Source organism: Poecilia formosa, unplaced genomic scaffold (assembly GCF_000485575.1).
Source record: "Poecilia formosa unplaced genomic scaffold, Poecilia_formosa-5.1.2 Scaffold6, whole genome shotgun sequence".
In the NCBI taxonomy this organism is placed as follows: Eukaryota; Metazoa; Chordata; class Actinopteri; order Cyprinodontiformes; family Poeciliidae; genus Poecilia; species Poecilia formosa.
This window is the reverse complement of record NW_006799945.1, coordinates 2,942,536-2,960,516: the sequence shown is the minus strand read 5'-3', so window position 1 is coordinate 2,960,516 and position 17,981 is coordinate 2,942,536. Positions and strand designations below refer to the sequence as shown.

Sequence of the window (17,981 nt, the reverse complement as noted above, 5' to 3'; positions counted from 1 at the left end):
CAACAGACACATCTTTAGAGTTTGTATATGTTATCTTTGAGCTGAACAGTTCTGAAAATAAAATCATCACATTTAATATGCATAATATCTCAATTGCAGAGGATGTTACATTTGGTGGACGATGATATTTCAGCCTGCCACTGTTCTATTGATTTTTTTTCCTGCTTTATATATCCGTACCTAGAAATAGATCTTAAGGATCAAGAAATCTGGGTGTATTGATGGACTCAGACCTGAACCTTTTATCTGATGAACATTCCCAGGATTAAGGGACTTATGTCCCAGCAAGATCTTGAGAAACTCATCCATGCCTTTATCTTTAGTCGAGTTGATTACGGCAGCATTGTTTACACAGTTCTGCTTAAAAGATCAATCAGACAGCCGCAGCTGATCCAGAACGCTGCTGCTCACGTTCTCACTAAAACTAGAAAATGAAGCACATCACCCCAGTTCCTAAAGTTGTTATACTGGCTCCCTTTGGCTCAAAAGAAAAGACGTTAAAATACATGTTAGTCTATAAATTAATAAATGGCTTTGCATCAAACTAGAGGTCCTCTGGTTCAAGTCAGCACCACCACCAGAAAGAAACATGGAGAAGCAGCGTTCAGTTTTTATGTTACACTAATCTGGAACAAGATTCCAGAAAAGTACTGAAACACTGAGTTTAGAGTTTAATTTAATTAATGATAACTGGAACGTGATTAATATTTTAATATCCCACTCCAATGTAATGTTTTTGTTTGTTGCTCAATCTTCCCATGTAAAACACTGTCTTTTTGCTGAAATGTGCAATACAAATAAACTTGCCTTGCCTTGAGCATCTATTTTGTACATCACAGCAGCCGACACCTCACCCACGTCAAAACATCCAGCACATAGTCTGAATGGTTAGTGCTCCGTTTGTGCAGTTTTGGTTTCTGAGATATTAAAAATAATTTTTTAGGTCATCCAGAGTTCACCATCCCCCCATATTGCTCCAAAACAAACCAAAGCGGGCTACTTCGTTAGTGCTCCGTTTGTGCAGGTTTGTGCCGTTAAAATTTTTATTTGTGCAGTTTTCGTTTTTGAGATATTAAAAGTTATAATTTTGGCCGATGACGTCACCAGCCGCCCCCATTTTGCTCCAAAAATAATTTTTTTTGCTTTTACAGCTGTTATGTCGCCGCCACCAACTGGTATGTAGTGTGGACCACAATGTCACCCAAATAACTAAATCTGATTTTACTTTATTTGGTGCTTTCAGAGTTTAAGATTCAGCCGATCACATTCACCCAATTAGGGGACAATTAATTTCACCTGCTGCAGGCTGTACTTCCTGTTTTAGTTCTTCGTTGGTTGTCTTCCACCACACTCCTGTCACGTAAGTCTTGTTTTCGGTGTCGTTTTTATGCAATTGAGGTTGCAATATTTTTGTAGAAAGGGACTATAAGTCGTGGCATAATCATTAAGGTTCGAGTAAGATTCGCCCTAATTGGGTGAATGTGATCGGCTGAATCTTAAACTCTGAAAACGCCAAATAAAGTAAAATCAGATTTAGTCATTTGTATAATATTATCCTTGGGTGACATTGTGGTCCACACTACATACCAGTTTGTGGCTGCGACATAACGGAGGTAAAGCAAAAATGTTGATGTTTGGAGCAAAATTGGGGCGGCTAGTGAAGTCATCGGCCAAAATTATAACTTTTAATATCTCATAAGGGAAGGCTGCACAAACGATAGTTTTAACGGCACTAACGAAGTAGCCCACTTTGGTTTGTTTTGGAGCAATATGGGGGGGATGGTGAACTCTGGCTGACCTAAAAAATAATTTTTAATATCTCAGAAACCAAAACTGCACAAACGAACATTTTAACGGCACAAACGGAGCACTAACCATTCAGAGTATTTGCTGGATTTTTTTGACGTGGGTGGGGTGTCGGCTTCACACAGCTCAGAAAGCTCCATATGTCAAGCGCGTGCACAAACACACACAAACTCACACGCACGCGCGCATACACATACAGCGAGGGAGAGAAGGGGAAATGTGCATCCATAAGCTACAATCCTGTAATAAGGACGTCATCTTGTTCTCCCTTCTCCAGCGTTTACGGGCTTTATTAGCAGTGCATTACAGTGCAGTATTTGTGGTTCAGTATTTCCTTATCTAAAAAATACCAGAGTGACCATTTTTAAAATAGGTCCGCGTCACTTCACATGGACGCACAGAAACAACTGCAGGCTAACGGCACACTACAGTCTGCGTGCTGCTGCTAGCTAAAGGTACAGCTGTTTACAACTCTACACCAGCTGCACCGTCTCTCCGTCCATCCCGCCGGAGGGACGCGGACAGCCTAGAGGGGACAGATGAACGAGCTGGTGAAGAGCTTGCCCTCCCCGACTCTCCCGGGGCTCCACCTGCCTTGTCTGGACACCCACAAGGGCTGGCTCTTCAAATGGACCAACTACCTGAAGGGCTACCAGCGGCGCTGGTTCGTCCTCAGCAACGGCCTGCTGTCCTATTACAGGTAACGGTTTCTAACGGTTAGGGCTCCACCCAATAGACACGGTGTTTCTTCAGTTAGAAAACGGAATTATTAACACCATATTTGTAAAGATGATGTCATACAGTTTTGTTTTTTTTGTGATTATTGGGGGGGATATAAAATCAAACTTTTAGTCTTTTCTGACTGAATTAGAGTCCCAAATTGTCCCCAAAACACAAAAAAGGAACTACTACCTCAACTGGGGTGGCATCCTTCCATAAAACAATTTTTATTTAATGTGACTGCACAGTCAGAATATTATTGAAAAGTTCATTTATTTCAGTATCTGAAATCACAAAGTGAAACACATTTCAAAGATTATTTACACACCGAATTATATCTTCATCCAATGAAAACATGACACCTAAGATTAGAAGTAAATAGACTTGTTTCATTTAGCATCTTTCACAGGTGAAAAACTACAGGTGCTTTATAATCGTAATGAGCTCAGACAGAAGATGCATATAAACGCAAAAGCATTTAAAATCTTACTGCATAAAACCAGTTGAAATCCAGATTTAACAAATTAGTCTTCAACTGCTTCTTAAACAAATCAACTGAATGAAAACTTCGCAAAGTTGTAGGCAAAGCATTATATGGTAAATCTCTGAAGTCATCCAAATATACTGACATATTCAGATTCAGTTATAAATAAATAAAATTTGATAACATTTTCAATAATGCAAGTTACTTGTAAGTTAGGTTATCCATCTAAGGAAGCATGTGGTGACTGTAGGAAGAAACCTCTCCCTTTTGACAGGAAAAAAAGTATACATCTGCTGCGACTAAGTTGGTGTTGAGAGGACAGAACTTGGACACAAAAGAGAAAACAGATCTAGAGTTATTTCATTGGAAACAAAAACGGTACACTGAGATAATAGTTGCAATAGCTCCATTTGTAGTTCCCTCGAGGAATGTGACACGGGTAATCAGGGAGGTGCCGAGCTAGTAATACTATCAAGACAACAGATAAGATTTTAGAAATATGTCTGTTTTGCAGAGACAACTTTTATTTTTGTTCTTCTTTCATACAACTTCTATTAACATCTCAGTCTGAGTTGTTTTTCCATCAGGACTCAGGCAGAGATGGCGCACACTTGCAGAGGCACCATTCCCCTGGCGAAAGCTCACATCGAGGTGGGTGACACCTGTCACTTCGTGTTAACCAGCGGAGGCCGAACCTACCATCTGAAGGCCACATCTGAGGGAGAGTGTCAGAGATGGGTGTCAGCCCTGCAACAAGCAAAGGCTAATGCCACGCTCCTGGTGCATCACTCAGGTAAGACTAATTTTTTTCCCCCTATTTGATACATCTTCACCAATATATTGTGATAAAATGTAATCATTTTGGAAATATTATTGTATTATTTTTTTATTCTGTGTTAATACAGACTGCCTGACCTATAAAGCAGTCTTTTTAAAGAAGCAATACAGTTCTGATAACTAACCCACTTTCTCAGAAGCCTGTATTTCAGCATTTGAAGTGTAATTTCAACATCTGAACATCAGGGGGCAGTGTTACCAAACTATCTGTGACGAGACCAATTAAAGGCAAAAGGATATTTCTTTTGAAATAAAATTTTCTTTTGCTACGAACATGATTATATGTCATATAATATTAAAACGAATGGGATGTGAATCAAATGAGAAAATACTGAATTTATTAACTCTTCATTTGGAATACAAGTCAAATAAAAAAAATCATATAGATGTGCAACCACCGCCTCCCCCTCCACTCTGCAGCCTATCTCCCACCCTGTCTCCTTCAGTGTGGCAGTGAGTGCTGAATGAAATGACCTTCCTCTCCTGACTCCTCCTCCTCCTCCTCCGGTAGCAGGAGTGGTAAAGAAAAAAAAGGAAAGAGAGAGGGAGAGGCATAGCAGGCATGTGTGAGAGGCTTTCATTGAAATATTTTTCCACTCACGGACCTTAAGGAGATAGGAGTGCATCTTTTTCAATGAGTGTCGCCTTGTAAGTAAGATGTTTGTTTTTTTTAAGTATATTCAGCAGAATATGATTCCAGGTAGATCTTATGGTCTTCATGTTTTTTGGGGGGGTTTAATTTGTGATTCTTTTATTGCCCCACACGAGTGTCTTATTGTTGAATTAATTTAGTTTCACCGTTGTGTGGGTAGAGCCAGGTTTAATGGTGTCAAAATGACAGTCGGTTTAAAAAGTAGGCTGCTAAATGCAGCAGTTGCACAAATCAATGCCTCAAGAAGGGGCATTGATTCCTTTCCTACAGCACTCTTCAGTGTTGTAGGAAAGGGTTGTACCTGCAAGATGCAAATCAATGTTTTACTTGAAGATTTGGTTTTTGTGTCGGTTGTTACAGCCTGATTTGTAAACCTAGTTCTGGATCCCATCTGAGGTCACAGACAGTTCAGAAATCACAATATGCTTTGTTTTCTGTTTTCAATTTTGAACGGCTTAGTGGATGCTCATTTTATCTGGCTCTACGGTAAGCAGGGGTGCAAATCCTGGTGCGTTTTGGTGAGGTGATTACAGATTACCCTTCCATAAGCAGCTGCAGGGCTCAGTCCCAGAGCAGATTAATTGGCTGGAAGGATCAGAACAGCAGTAATTAAGTGGAGCTCACAGAAGAAGTGAGGCACCTATTGTGTGATATCTGTCACATGGTAAGCACACACGAGCTTTGCATTTGTGAGTCTGTAAAAATAGGCGTGTTGTGCTCTGCAAATGCACAGATTGATTCTCCTCCCACTCCATGTCCGTTATGACGCTCCCTTTATCACCTGTGGGTGTCTTCTTGTGATTTAACTATGAGTCACCATTTGCTCTCAGGCTCTCCTGTGACTCTTATGTGGAAAAAACAACCCATTGCTGCACTCACCAGCCCTGTGTGTCATTCCCCTACACATCCATCACAGTTCCAGGATGAGCTTAATGGTTTTGCATCTCCACATGAACATGTTGGATGGCAGATGGCCTCAGAGAACTCGATTTCTTACCACCTTGAGCAGCAGAAATCTGCTAGATGTGGGTCATGGAACCATTACAGCTTGAAATATTTTTCACTCTTATTTTTAATCATTTTTCTCCAGGGACTTCACTAATCCAGTTTGCCCTGATTGTGTGTGTGTGTGTGTGTTTTTTTTTTTTTTCTTCCCCCTTTAATAGGGTTTGGTAGTTTGTCTCCATGCTTTTGAACTCGTACACCGAACTACAATGGCCTAGAATCAAACTATGCACTTACGTTTCCTGGGATTTATCATGCAGTGTTTTGTTTAGCAGAGAAAGTTTTGACCTAGAAACATTTTATTACATTGTGTATGTTTATAGGATGCATTATTTCAATGATAGGACTTTTCATACTTTTGCTCTCTTTTATTTTTTTATTTTTTTTTTAATAATCCAAGGCAAAAAAAAAAACAACATATTTTTAAAGTAACCTAATCAGTGGTAATCTCAAATTTCTATATTTTAAGTAACAGGAGCAGCACTACATTAGATTATAGCAGATATAAATTTTTAAGTTGTTAAACTAAATTAAAAGCTGTTTTCATTCAGAAGTATGTGCCCCTCTTGCACTTCTCTGCATTGTGTTGCGTAACTACCATAAACTAGTGTATTTTGGTGAGATTTTATGTGACAAACTAACTCAAATTATTATAATTTGGCAGTGGAATAGACACTGAAAACAGAAGCTTTTCATTTTTTTATGGATAAAATATCTAAAAACTGAAGCGTTCATTTATATTAAATGCGAAATAGACCAAGAGGCTCAGTAAACACCAATGTCCCAGTCTTGTAATAGATTCTTGTTTGGATTTTGTCTGATCCTATTGAAAGGCAAACTTCCACCCCTGTCCTCTGCAGCCTCCAACAGGCTTTCTACCAGGATTGTCAGTGTGATATGTTCCTTTTCCTCCAGACGTTGAGGTCACTATGCTGCTTGTTTACTCATTTTTTCCTATAAAAATTTTTGGCTTTCATGAAAGAGTTAAACTGAGATCAAATTACAGAAAAGTGGAGTCTGGTTACTACTTGGGGGTATCCAAGAGACTGTAATGTAATTATTTTTTTTTGAGTAAATAATCACAAAAACCACTATTGTCCTTCCACTTGAAAATGATATGCCACTTTGTATGGCTCTATCAGATAAAATCCAGATGAAACATTTTGAAGTTTGTGGTTGTAACGTGACAAAATGTTCAAAAGTTCAAGGAGAATGAAACACTATATTGTAAATATGCCTTGTAATGCTTAGTAATCAATCCAGTCTCCTTGAAACGCTCTGAAAGGACTAAAGACTCGCAGCTCGGCTCATGCCAGCCAAAGGAAGAGAGAGAGAGAAGAGAGGAGGAAAAGGGGTAATGCGTCATCCTTTTTTCTCTCTCCATCTAAAAATAGCCTTGCCTCCTGATTGCATATGCCCACGTTTCCAAGGCAACAGTGTTCATTCACAGCTTTCCGATATTTTGGAAGATGGGTTGTTTAGAGATCAGGGTGTGAAGTGCTATTATCCTTTCCCATCCGTTTCCCATTAACTCGTCTCATTCTGTGTTTAGAGCATTTAAAGGATCTTTTGTTAGTCTGTCTCATGACAGACGACTGTGCTGTCTGCTCCAATCTGGAATCTCATCATTAACACACAGATTGTTCAGACATATTTTGAATCGGTCAGTTTTTAAACTGCTACACTGGTGTCTCTGTGTGAAGATGACTCAGGAGATGAAACCCCTGTGCCTCAGGAGGACCGTGCCCTCACCCAAGGAGCGCTGCAGTCCCTGGCCACCAAGTTGGAGGATCTGAGCACCTGTAATGAGCTGATCGGAAAGCACGGCGCCGCTCTCCAGCGCTCCCTCAGCGAACTTGAAGACCTGCGTGGGCCCACCGAAGGCACGGACAAAGTGAAAGCCGTTAATGAGCGAGCCACCCTCTTCCGCATCACCTCTAATGCTATGATCAATGTGAGTTCACACAGCTCATACCTCTGCTGGTGCAAAGACTAAAACTGATTAGCTGCCGATGTCTCTTAGTGAGGGAGACTGTAGCGAGGCCTCGGAGTTCGCCATGTGCTTTGAGGTTTGTTGTGTTCACACCTCAGGCTTGTCGGGACTTTTTGGATGTGGCGGAATCTCACAGCCGGCGGTGGCAGAAGGCTCTGCACTATGAGAGAGAACAGCGCCACCATCTGGAGGAGACCATTGAACAGTTAGCCAAACAGCACAACAGCCTGGAGAGAGCGTGGAGGGAGAATCCCACCTCATATACAGGTGAGACATCGCTGCCATCGCCACATAGATGAACATCTAGTACCTACGATGTGCAAAGTGTGTGTAAGAATACTGCTACTTATAGCTGCTGATTTGGTTTGACAAAGAACAGATTGTTGAAGAAGAGTTGAATTACATTCAAGTCATCTAATTTTAATAAATCCTTAAAAATCTACCTGAAACATGAATAATCTTTATTCCACACTTAAAGAACTTGATTTTACATATTGCCACCCCTTAAATAACAATCTCTAGTGTATTATCTCTAGTCTATTATAGGTGTTAGTTCAATCAATTTGTTAAAAATGCATTTACATAATTACTTTCAACTCATTTTCAGGAACAAAAACAAAACCAAAGTCTCATTTAAATGTTTTTCCTCTTTCACTGGTCACACTTTTGTTTTACTTGGTGGTTTAAAGTATTGAAAAGTTTTTAGATGTTAATTTTAACATGCTTTATGTTGAAGCTGATGGGATACTATGTTGATGTAAAAACTATCTTGTATAACTTAACCAAGTAACTGCAATACTTGGTTTTATGTTATTGAATGAGACACGTTTGATAAAGCTTCGATTCCTATCATATGTTAAAATCTACAAATTACAACTCTCTGATTTGATTATATTATTATTTCATCATTACTTTTGTTCTGTTCCCGATCAGAACAAAGTGAATGCCTTTATATGTTCTGAGTAAATAATCAACATATCGACCATCATTATAAGTTCCAACTAAACATGCAGAGTCCTACTAAAGTTTCTTACATAAATTGAATTATTTTCTTATTGTATCAACAATATCACATGGAATCATGTGGTGAAAACAGGGATGCTTTATTATAGTTAAAAAGTGTTGTTTTCATAACTTTCTTTAGAGTATATTTCAATAATTTCCAGCAAGCTGAGACTTTAACTGTGGCCTAATTTAAATTGACTGAAATCTGTTTTGGTCCAGTGATTGTCAATATGCATAAATTCTTTTTTCAAGCATTTCAGGTAAAAAACTTGTTTAAAACTGTACAAAAAAGCTGCACTTAAAACTATTTTACTTTTGGTTGACTTACCTGTCTATACAATTTAATTATGATAAAGTACAGATAATTCTGATAAGTTAAATTTACAGGTAAGCCAAACTTTTAAGCCAATTTTTTTTTTTTTTTTCTGCAGTACCCTGACACTGACCCTTACCAAGCTACACACAGTTGTTTGATTAAATAAAGCCACTATTACTTTCTATTTTAAATGTTCCACATCCACAGTCCTGCTAGCTTCAAATTGTTTACAATAAACACTAAAGAGAACTCTCTCAGTAATTATCTTCCGACATTTCTCATGATTCAACATTTTAATCGCAATATTAACCCAAAACAATTTAGAGCTCATGCTTTGACAGCAAAATGTACCAGCAGTCTCTATTATAAACAATTTTTGCAAAATACTAACTGACAATCCTTGGACATTGAACCCTTTTATGCTAACCTGTCCCACGTTTGCTCCTGCAGGTGTGGAGCGGTCTCAAGAGGGGGATGCGAGTGATGAAAATGAAGAAGCGGAGTTCTTTGATGCCATGGAGGATGCCCCTTCATTCATAACTGTGACTACCACTGGAAATATCCAACACAAGTAGGGAGCATCACGTTCAGCAGTTCGGCAATGACTTCAGCTAGAGCTGTGCTTTAGCTACAGTAACAGACCTTGACATGCAGTCAGGTGATGTAGGTGAAGCAGTGCCTCACCTGTCATCTACACATATGCTACACATGCTGATGTCTGTCTAACATATTTAATGAATATGTGACATATTTAGTCTTTCTGATAAACTATAAATGCACAGTGAAATGTGCAGGGTGAGGCAGGAAGTATCATGCTGCACTGGTAGAGGGCAGTGCTGAGCTCCTCTTCTATGCACTGAAAATACTGAAAATGATCAGGAAAAATACAAAAAATACATTTAGAATTGAACTAGTCCAGGATGACTGTAGTCATTGGTGATTATCTCCATTAAAGCAGCCAAGTTTTTAAAAATGAAGGCAAAGAAGATTTTTACAACAGAGGAAAGACGCATGGACTTTGTATACAAATATAAGTAAAATCATAAATTTCATTTTATATATAAAAAAAAAAAATCGGCCCAAAACAAGAAAAAAAAAAAGTTTGACAGAATGTTAAATATTTAATTTTTTGTTTTTGCTAATATATTGTTGAACGGCATGCAGTTGATTGGAACATATTTAAAAGCTGCTAAAACTAAATGTTCCAATTATGAAATATAATATTCTATTTTGAGTTTTATTCTCACTGCATGTCTCTGGTAACTAGTATTACCTTTCTGTCCCACTGCCTTATTTTAGGCGCTCAGGCAGTAACCAGAGTATGATGAGTGGAGGAATGCCCAATGACTGGACTCACAATGAAAGTGTAAGTCCAAACTATAGTAACACTGAATGTCAAACGTGTCTCTTTATTTTAATGTGTAAAAGTATTTTTACCTTTTTAACTAGTTCACATTTTGTCATGTTATGAATGCAAATATCCGCCTTCCCATCAACTCTGACTAGCTTTCTTGTTTTTGCTGAAGAAAACCGTTTCCACAGCTTGATGCCGCCACCACCATGTTTAACACCTACTCGTAGCCTTTTGTATTCAGTCCAAAAAGATAAATATTGATGAGCACCTTCTTAAGCATGTTTAATATGTATACTACATGGTTTATTGTACTCTGTAAACAGGAGCTCTTATAGCTTTACGTTAACAGTGGTCAAGAGTGCACAACTAATAAATTTCCTCTCAACAGATTCTGATACATTCTGTTACTTAATTTTACTTTTGAGTATCGCAGTAAAAGAGGCTGAATACAAATTTAAACCAAAGTTTTTTAGACTTTTACTAGCTATAGTTAGCCTGTCCCTTCACTATTATTAACTACTTCATGTCAGTTTTGTCCCATAAAATCCAAATAAATATATTGATGTTGACAAGGTTGTGAAAAAAATTCAAGAGGGAGTTCTTATGTAAAATATGTATATTTTTTTTGTTATTTAAAGGACACCTCAGGCACAAACCAGATGCAGCTACGAAGAACAAGACGCAATCGTATCCCCGACAAACCAAACTACTCCCTCAACTTGTGGAGCATCATGAAAAACTGTATTGGAAAGGACCTATCCAAGATTCCCATGCCTGTAAATCAAAACACTATTTTGCACATTTTAGAATTAGGAAGCAGGCTCTTCTTTTGATACTCTAGAGGTGACTTTCTTCAAATGGCATGCCTTCTTGCAGGTAAACTTCAACGAGCCGCTGTCGATGCTGCAGCGCCTGACGGAGGATTTGGAGTACAGCGAGCTGCTGGACCGGGCGGCTCGCTGCGACTCGTCCCTGGAGCAGATGTGCCTCGTGGCCGCCTTTTCCGTCTCTTCCTACTCAACCACAGTCCATCGAACCGCCAAGCCCTTCAACCCTCTGCTGGGGGAGACTTACGAGCTGGACCGACGGGAGGAGTACGGCTATCGCTCCATTTCTGAGCAGGCAAGACATAAACACAGCCATCCATTGTGACTTTCTGTCACCGCACATTTAGTTTATCCATCTGAGTATTCAAATGATGTGATAGCTCAACAGTTAATGAGTTTCACTGATACCGTTCAATCTCAGGTCAGCCATCATCCACCAGCTGCGGCCCACCATGTGGTGTCAGAGCGAGGATGGACTTTGTGGCAGTACATAACTATTGATAGCAAGTTTCGTGGGAAATATATTTCTGTCGTGCCGTTAGGTAAGCAGCAGTTAGCAGCAAATAAAGCAGCACCTTCTATTTACCCCAATCTTGTAAAATGTTATAGAAGATGCGCTGTGTTCCTCTTGGCAAAAATATTAAGAGACGGAATCGGTCACAGATTTCTTTAACAAACTGTTTTTCATTGATTTGGCTTAAAGTTAATGTTCATGTTATAGATGTATTTTTATAAAGTTTTCCAAAGGTGCCAATAAGATGCTGTGTTAAACATTAGCCACATTTATTCTACAAAAGAATCCAGACTGATGGTGGTTTGGTGTTCACCACAGGTAACATTCACCTGCAGTTCCACTCAAGTGGAAACCATTACGTGTGGAGCAAAGTGACTTCCACCGTGCACAACATCATTGTAGGGAAACTGTGGATCGATCAGGTGGGTTTCGGCTTATGAGAGAAATCACAACTGAAGAAGTAAAGCGGAAGCTCTTCCATATTATATCTGATGCATCTCTTCCTCTTCCTGTCCACATGTCAGTCTGGAGAAATTGACATTATGAACACCACCACGAAGGACACCTGCCGTCTCAAATTCTCTCCATACAGCTACTTCTCCAGGGAAGTTCCACGAAAAGTACGTTTCAGCTACAGACAAGGAGTCACTAAACATGAAGTAGCCAGCAGTTTTGATACAAAGCAGAAAATGCATCTAAATGTGGTTCCTGCATATTTTCCAAGTCAATATAAAACAATTTTCTACACTCTGCATCAGGTTTTGAGTTCCAGGCATAAGGAAAGAAGTAAGGACCAGGAAAGATTGAAAGACCACAAATGAAGGAAAGAACAGCAAAGAAAGGATTTTTGTGATTGATAAAGGGTTCTTTATATGAGGAATGTTACAGACCTTCCTCATATTAACAAGAATCCTCTTTAAAAAAACTGTCAGAGGCCTTTTCAGAGCTGCTGAAACAAAGACAGGTACAGAAAATCTATCCTGCCTAAAGCCATCAGCATCTACAACTATTTGAAGAACTTTGAATAATGACTTGCTACAAAATGATTTCTGCATTTAACTAAAGAGAGAGAGGGAGGAAAGACGAGGGATAAAGAAAAAGTCAAAGAAGGAAGGAATAAAAGACAAGATTTGATTGATGGTACACTTGATATTTATCACAATGAGATGCATATTTATTTTTTTCCCAGCCAAAAAATAAACATAAATGTACTTTTCCAGACTTTTAAGCAGTCCAGTGTAGCCAGATCTTGTTCATGCTTCTTTCTTCTCGTTCTCCAGGTGACCGGCGTGGTGGAGGACGGAGAGGGAACAGCCCATTACATCCTGTCAGGGACCTGGGATGACAAAATGGAAAGCGCAAAAATAGTGGAAAGCAGCCGGGGATGTGGAGGCTCTGAAGGCAAACAAAAAACTGTGTATCAGACTCTTCAGCCCAAACTCCTGTGGAAAAAATACCCTCTTCCGTGGGTTTCTGAAATCTAAAACTTTGCTCCCTAATCTACATGACTGTTTGAGCACACATTTGAAGACTCTTCTTTTCTGCATCTCTTCTCAGAGACAATGCAGAGAACATGCACTATTTCTCCGCCCTGGCACTGACCTTGAACGAGCCGGAGGACGGCGTTGCCCCAACCGACAGCCGTCTGCGACCGGACCAGCGGCTGATGGAGGCGGGCTTGTGGGACGAGGCGAACATCGAGAAGCAGCGGCTTGAGGACCACCAGAGGATGGAGAGGAAAAGAAGGGAGGCGCAAGCTAATCAGGCCCTGGAGGAAGGTGAGTACTTGGACCCTAGAAACCATAACATTTGTGTTTGGTTCCTTTTACTCTGATACCCCAGTGCAACTGCAGAAGTCACCTGATTAGCAAACAAAGTCTACCTTTTGGGAACTTGACCTCAGTAAAGAAGAGTATTACCACAGTTAGGTTATAAAACAATATTTAAAATCTTTCAGCATCTCCCGTAGCACAGTTCACTCCTTTAATAGAAAGACAATCTCTCTACATTTCTCTCCACAGTGAATCATGGTGGTGGCAGCATTATGCTGTGGAGAGGCTTTTCTGGAGTAGGGAAAGAGAAGTTGGTGATGAGGGGTAGATGGATAAATAAATAAAGGATTTGAGACTGCAGGAGGAACCGTAGTTTTAAACATGCTGTCAGAGATACAGCGGAAGTTTAGATTGAGGTGTATATACATGCGTTGGAATGGCCCAGTCAAAGTTCAGATGTAAATAAAATTGAGACTCGAGCTTCTTACTTATTACAAATTATGGACTTTTATTGCAGATTCCTAGTGATAAAATGGGACTAAGGACTTTAAAAATCATGAACTTCACATTGACTTTGTGTTCACAACATTTATATTTTGGAGGAAACAGCAATATCAAGCTTTCTCTTTCTCACAGTTGTTTACCTTTGCTTTCAGGGCAAGAGGTGGAAAGTTACCAGCCAGTGTGGTTTGAGATGAGAACAGACGAAAACACAGGAGAAGCAATGTGCATGTACAGAGGCGGCTACTGGGAAGCTAAAGAGAGACAAGACTGGAGTCACTGTCCTGAGATCTTCTAGGAGTCTGGTAGTTTTTTGTTTTTTTTTCCGGTAGAGGGGTTAGGTGGGCTTAGATGAGCAGGTGGCAGTGGGTGAGATAGCTAACTCCTCTCAGCTTCTAAAGCACAAAACATCCAGCTTCTACTTCCTGTGTATATGTGTTCCCTCCCTGTTACAGCTGTTCTACCAGGATGCATGGCTTCGGTTGATATACGCTTCCATGCTCTGCAGAACTTTTTATGTGAGCAGTTCAAGTTCTGTGTGCCTGTCTGCGAGTGTGAGTGGACTTTAGTTTACACAGAACTAACTTCAGCACAAAACACACCTAACTGAGTGTACATAGACGATCCCGGTGGCGTGGAGCTGCCTGGGTGTACAAGCACCAAATGTCCTGCTCTAATCAGAGATGGAGGATATCAGTCTTTGAAAGAGTGGGACAAAAGCCTTCTTCTGTGCTGTGAAGTTGTCTCAGCAGAGCATGATTTACTGATCCTTCACATTCTTTGTTGTTTTGTGCTAGAGTGTTTTTTCAAAATTGCACAACAGTACCCTGCAGCACAAGCTGAACCCAGAGTGGCCTCTAAAAACAAGGACCTCGTTTCGTTGAGATGAGTGAGAGAAACTGTCAGTTTAACACTTCTAAGCTAGTTCCCTTCAAAAACAGATCAATGCAAAACCCCAGAGATCATGTATGACTGAACTAAAGGAGTTTTATTGAGTCATGACGAAATGAAAGCTGCAGTATTAGTGTAAATTAGTGCTAATCTTGGATGTCGGAAACGGCAAAGTGAAGATTTTTGTACATCTAACAGAGTATAAGAGAAGACGACTTTGATTTTTGACCCATTTGGGTGTCTAATCTAATTTGAGCAATTTCCAAAGCATTAGTCATTCCAGTAAAAGGCTAAACTGTACAAGTGTTTCAGAAATGTCCCTAATTTGTACAAATCTACAATTTCACAGCAAAAGCTTGCATTTTTTTGTCATCTGTCTACATATTATCTTCTACAAAGTACCATTTTCTTTTATTTTTTTTTAAAACAAAATACACAATTTATGAAAATATTCCAACCATTTCCTGAGAGCTCAGGTGATTCATACCACCATCACAGATTAAGCTTAATAACGTCACACAACTCAAGCAGAAAAAAAGTTACAAGCGTTTAAAGCCCTTAAAAGCACAGATGGCTTAACTTTCTAGATGAAACTGCCCTATTAAACTTAATGATGAGGGAGAACAGCTCAATTCATAATCCATGATTATTTTTTTTAGCCTATATGATCTATAAATGAGTTGTTTTGTCGAGGTAGACTGCTTTTGTGAACCAAACACTCTGTAAGGGGTTTAGTTGATAGGCAAATTGAACATGAAAGCACTTTAAAGAAACATTAAAGTCTGCTGGAATGTTTTTTAATAAAGCACATCATCTCAGATGAAACTAGTGGAATAATCCGATCTGATTAATCAGGATGTGAAGAGCCAGTTCCCAACAGTGTTTGCGCCGTAGGACAGATACTGAGCACCTTTTAACAAATCCCATCCCATCAAGCTTGCAACATCTTTATGTGGGAACAAATGCAATAATTCATAGACTAGTCTAAATCACGTTTGGCAAAACTGATAGAGATGTGCGATTTTTCACCAGTAGGGTGTTTGAGAGGTCACTTCTTTAGATTAGGTTATTGACAAGAATAATTAGATTTTTTTCATTAGTTCCTTTTTTTTTTTCTATCAAATTCTAAACCTGGCCTGATTTATTAAATTGATAAATGATTACCGTATTACTTGTAAATCATAGTTAAATTACAATTGTGTCAGAAATTGGAACTGGAAACTGGGAATCTCGACTGATTTGAGAGCCTTCTAGATTTTAGGGTAAATACTTTTTTCCACAGCACTCGCATTCTGCTTCCTGTCTACCACAAATTCTAATATTAGGTGAAAAATATGATGATAATGTTAAACCTTCTTTTACCTCTGTCTCATTTGGTCTTTAGAGGAATATAAATTAGTCCCTTCTGTTTAGGTCAAATGTTTACATTTTTGCATCTGACACTGTCAATTGAGATGGGCTTAACCCAAATTTTGACAATTTATGGGCAGAATGTCTATTCAAGATTAAATGTTTACTAAAATCTAGCACTTTTTATTCCTAATATTTGGATGCTGGAATCTGTGTTGTGGTTTAAATGCAGCTGTGACTATGTGGGCCTTATGCCTTATGTTTTGTATTTTTTTCCCCCTTAATCAACAGTAAATAAAACGAAAATTGGATGCATGAACAATGAATTTCTGTGGAAACTTTTCTTACTTCTCAGGCTGGAACATAAACTCCTTAAAAGCAAGCAACTATTGGAAGCAAGATGATTTTATTTCCTGCGTCAACAAGGTCAGAAAAACTCTTTAGTTGAGAAATGGTTTCAGAGCCATGAGGAAAAATCCTCAGTTTCCTTTTAATGGAATCTAAAACATTTAAACCACATAAATACTTGGACAACTCTAAAGTACATACCTGAAAATATGTGAAGACTCAATTTTAGGAGTTTCTCTGATGCAGAAATCAGTTCATCCTTCAGGTTCGCACACAATGAGAATATATATTGGTGCTTAATGATAATTCTAGCCTTAATTAGAGCATGTAACAAAAGACTCATCTATAGTAAGTCTGACCTAGAAACAGAAAAAAGTTTTATACAGATGTTTATTATGTGCAGACTTATACAGAATGCATTCAGGTGATTGTTTTGGGTAACAAAGTTCAGTTTAGAATATTAATGTTAAATATTTTCCCTAAACAAAGTTTAAGAAATCTAGATATTCATGACGGATATGTATATCATATGTGAATATGTAAATGATTTTTTTGTTGTTGCTTTATTAAAATGCTAAATGTCAGCAATAATGCAATATGAACAGCTACTTAAGTACAAAAAAGCACTACTATGTCAAATTAGTATAGATTTCCATTAGATGAGTGGTGGATTAGTTGCTAATAGGCACATGGACATCCATAATAAATACCCTCCATATCTAATACTTCTGTGTATTTATACCTTACTGTGTACAATAATAGGGCATGGTTCACATATATAGCAGTCCGGTTAGTTTTTGCCAGTAATTGGTAACAACACTGTAGAAGTAGAAGCTCATCAGCTAAATCACTGTAAAATGTTTGGCAATGCTTGAATATCCATGCTTAAACACTCCATCTCCTGGTTTTGACTAGTCGAAACCAAACACAGCTAATGAGATGTTGCAGAGACTGAATTATGAATGTAAGAGATTTAGATGCTGTATGTCATATTATTCTAAATCATGTATGAAATCCTGTTCAAATAAAGCACAAGGTCTTCTTGATCTGCTGTAATACTGTGCAGAATCCAGAGGTTTTCTTCGCAGCACACACAGTAGCTATGCATGGTTTCAGAGTGCAAATGCACTTTTGTACTAGTGAGCAGCCTTCTAACCTTGCTAAGTGTTTGTGGATTGCCAATGAAACATGATGTAAATTCACCTTTTGTGCCCAATTACCTCAGAAAGTTTCAATTTTCCAAATCAAATAAAAATACTATTAAAAAAACTGACAAATGCTTGTTTTTTTTAACAGTTAAGAAAAGCATCATTTTAAGAGTAATGTTATTAAAGTATTTATGTGTAATTTGTCATTTTAAGCATTTTAAATTATGACCTGTATGTTGAGACGGCTTATAGTGATGCACTGTTTTGTATATAATTTAATGTTACTTTTATTTCTTTTACAGGCATTGTATATTTATCTTCGCCTGTAATACTGACATAGTTAAATCCCTTTCCTTTACACTATATAATATACTGCAGGGGAAATTGATGCAGGATGTGTTGCTTTAATTTTCTAAGTAGCTATATTTCTACAGGTGCTATTAACAGGAAATTCTCAG

The 17,981-nt window shown here is 38.6% G+C and overlaps 1 protein-coding gene across 2 annotated transcripts; it reads left to right on the top strand.

Annotated features, from left to right (window-relative positions):
• Positions 1 to 2,004: 2,004 nt before the first annotated feature.
• On the top strand, positions 2,005 to 17,437 carry osbp2a (oxysterol binding protein 2a). Of its 2 annotated transcripts, XM_007567423.2 has the most exons (14): positions 2,005 to 2,506; positions 3,598 to 3,803; positions 7,208 to 7,458; positions 7,596 to 7,764; positions 9,269 to 9,389; positions 10,118 to 10,184; positions 10,811 to 10,948; positions 11,049 to 11,294; positions 11,421 to 11,541; positions 11,832 to 11,935; positions 12,038 to 12,133; positions 12,794 to 12,978; positions 13,071 to 13,291; positions 13,942 to 17,437. In XM_007567423.2, exons 1-14 carry the CDS (start codon positions 2,346 to 2,348, stop codon positions 14,082 to 14,084), a joined length of 2,229 nt encoding a protein of 742 aa, XP_007567485.1. In that variant the 5' UTR covers positions 2,005 to 2,345; the 3' UTR covers positions 14,085 to 17,437. The 2 variants fall into 2 exon arrangements, with proteins under 2 accessions (XP_007567485.1, XP_016534799.1); XM_016679313.1 differs by lacking the exon at positions 2,005 to 2,506 and having other exon boundaries at positions 3,686 to 3,803; positions 7,240 to 7,458.
• The last annotated feature ends 544 nt before the right edge of the window (positions 17,438 to 17,981 follow it).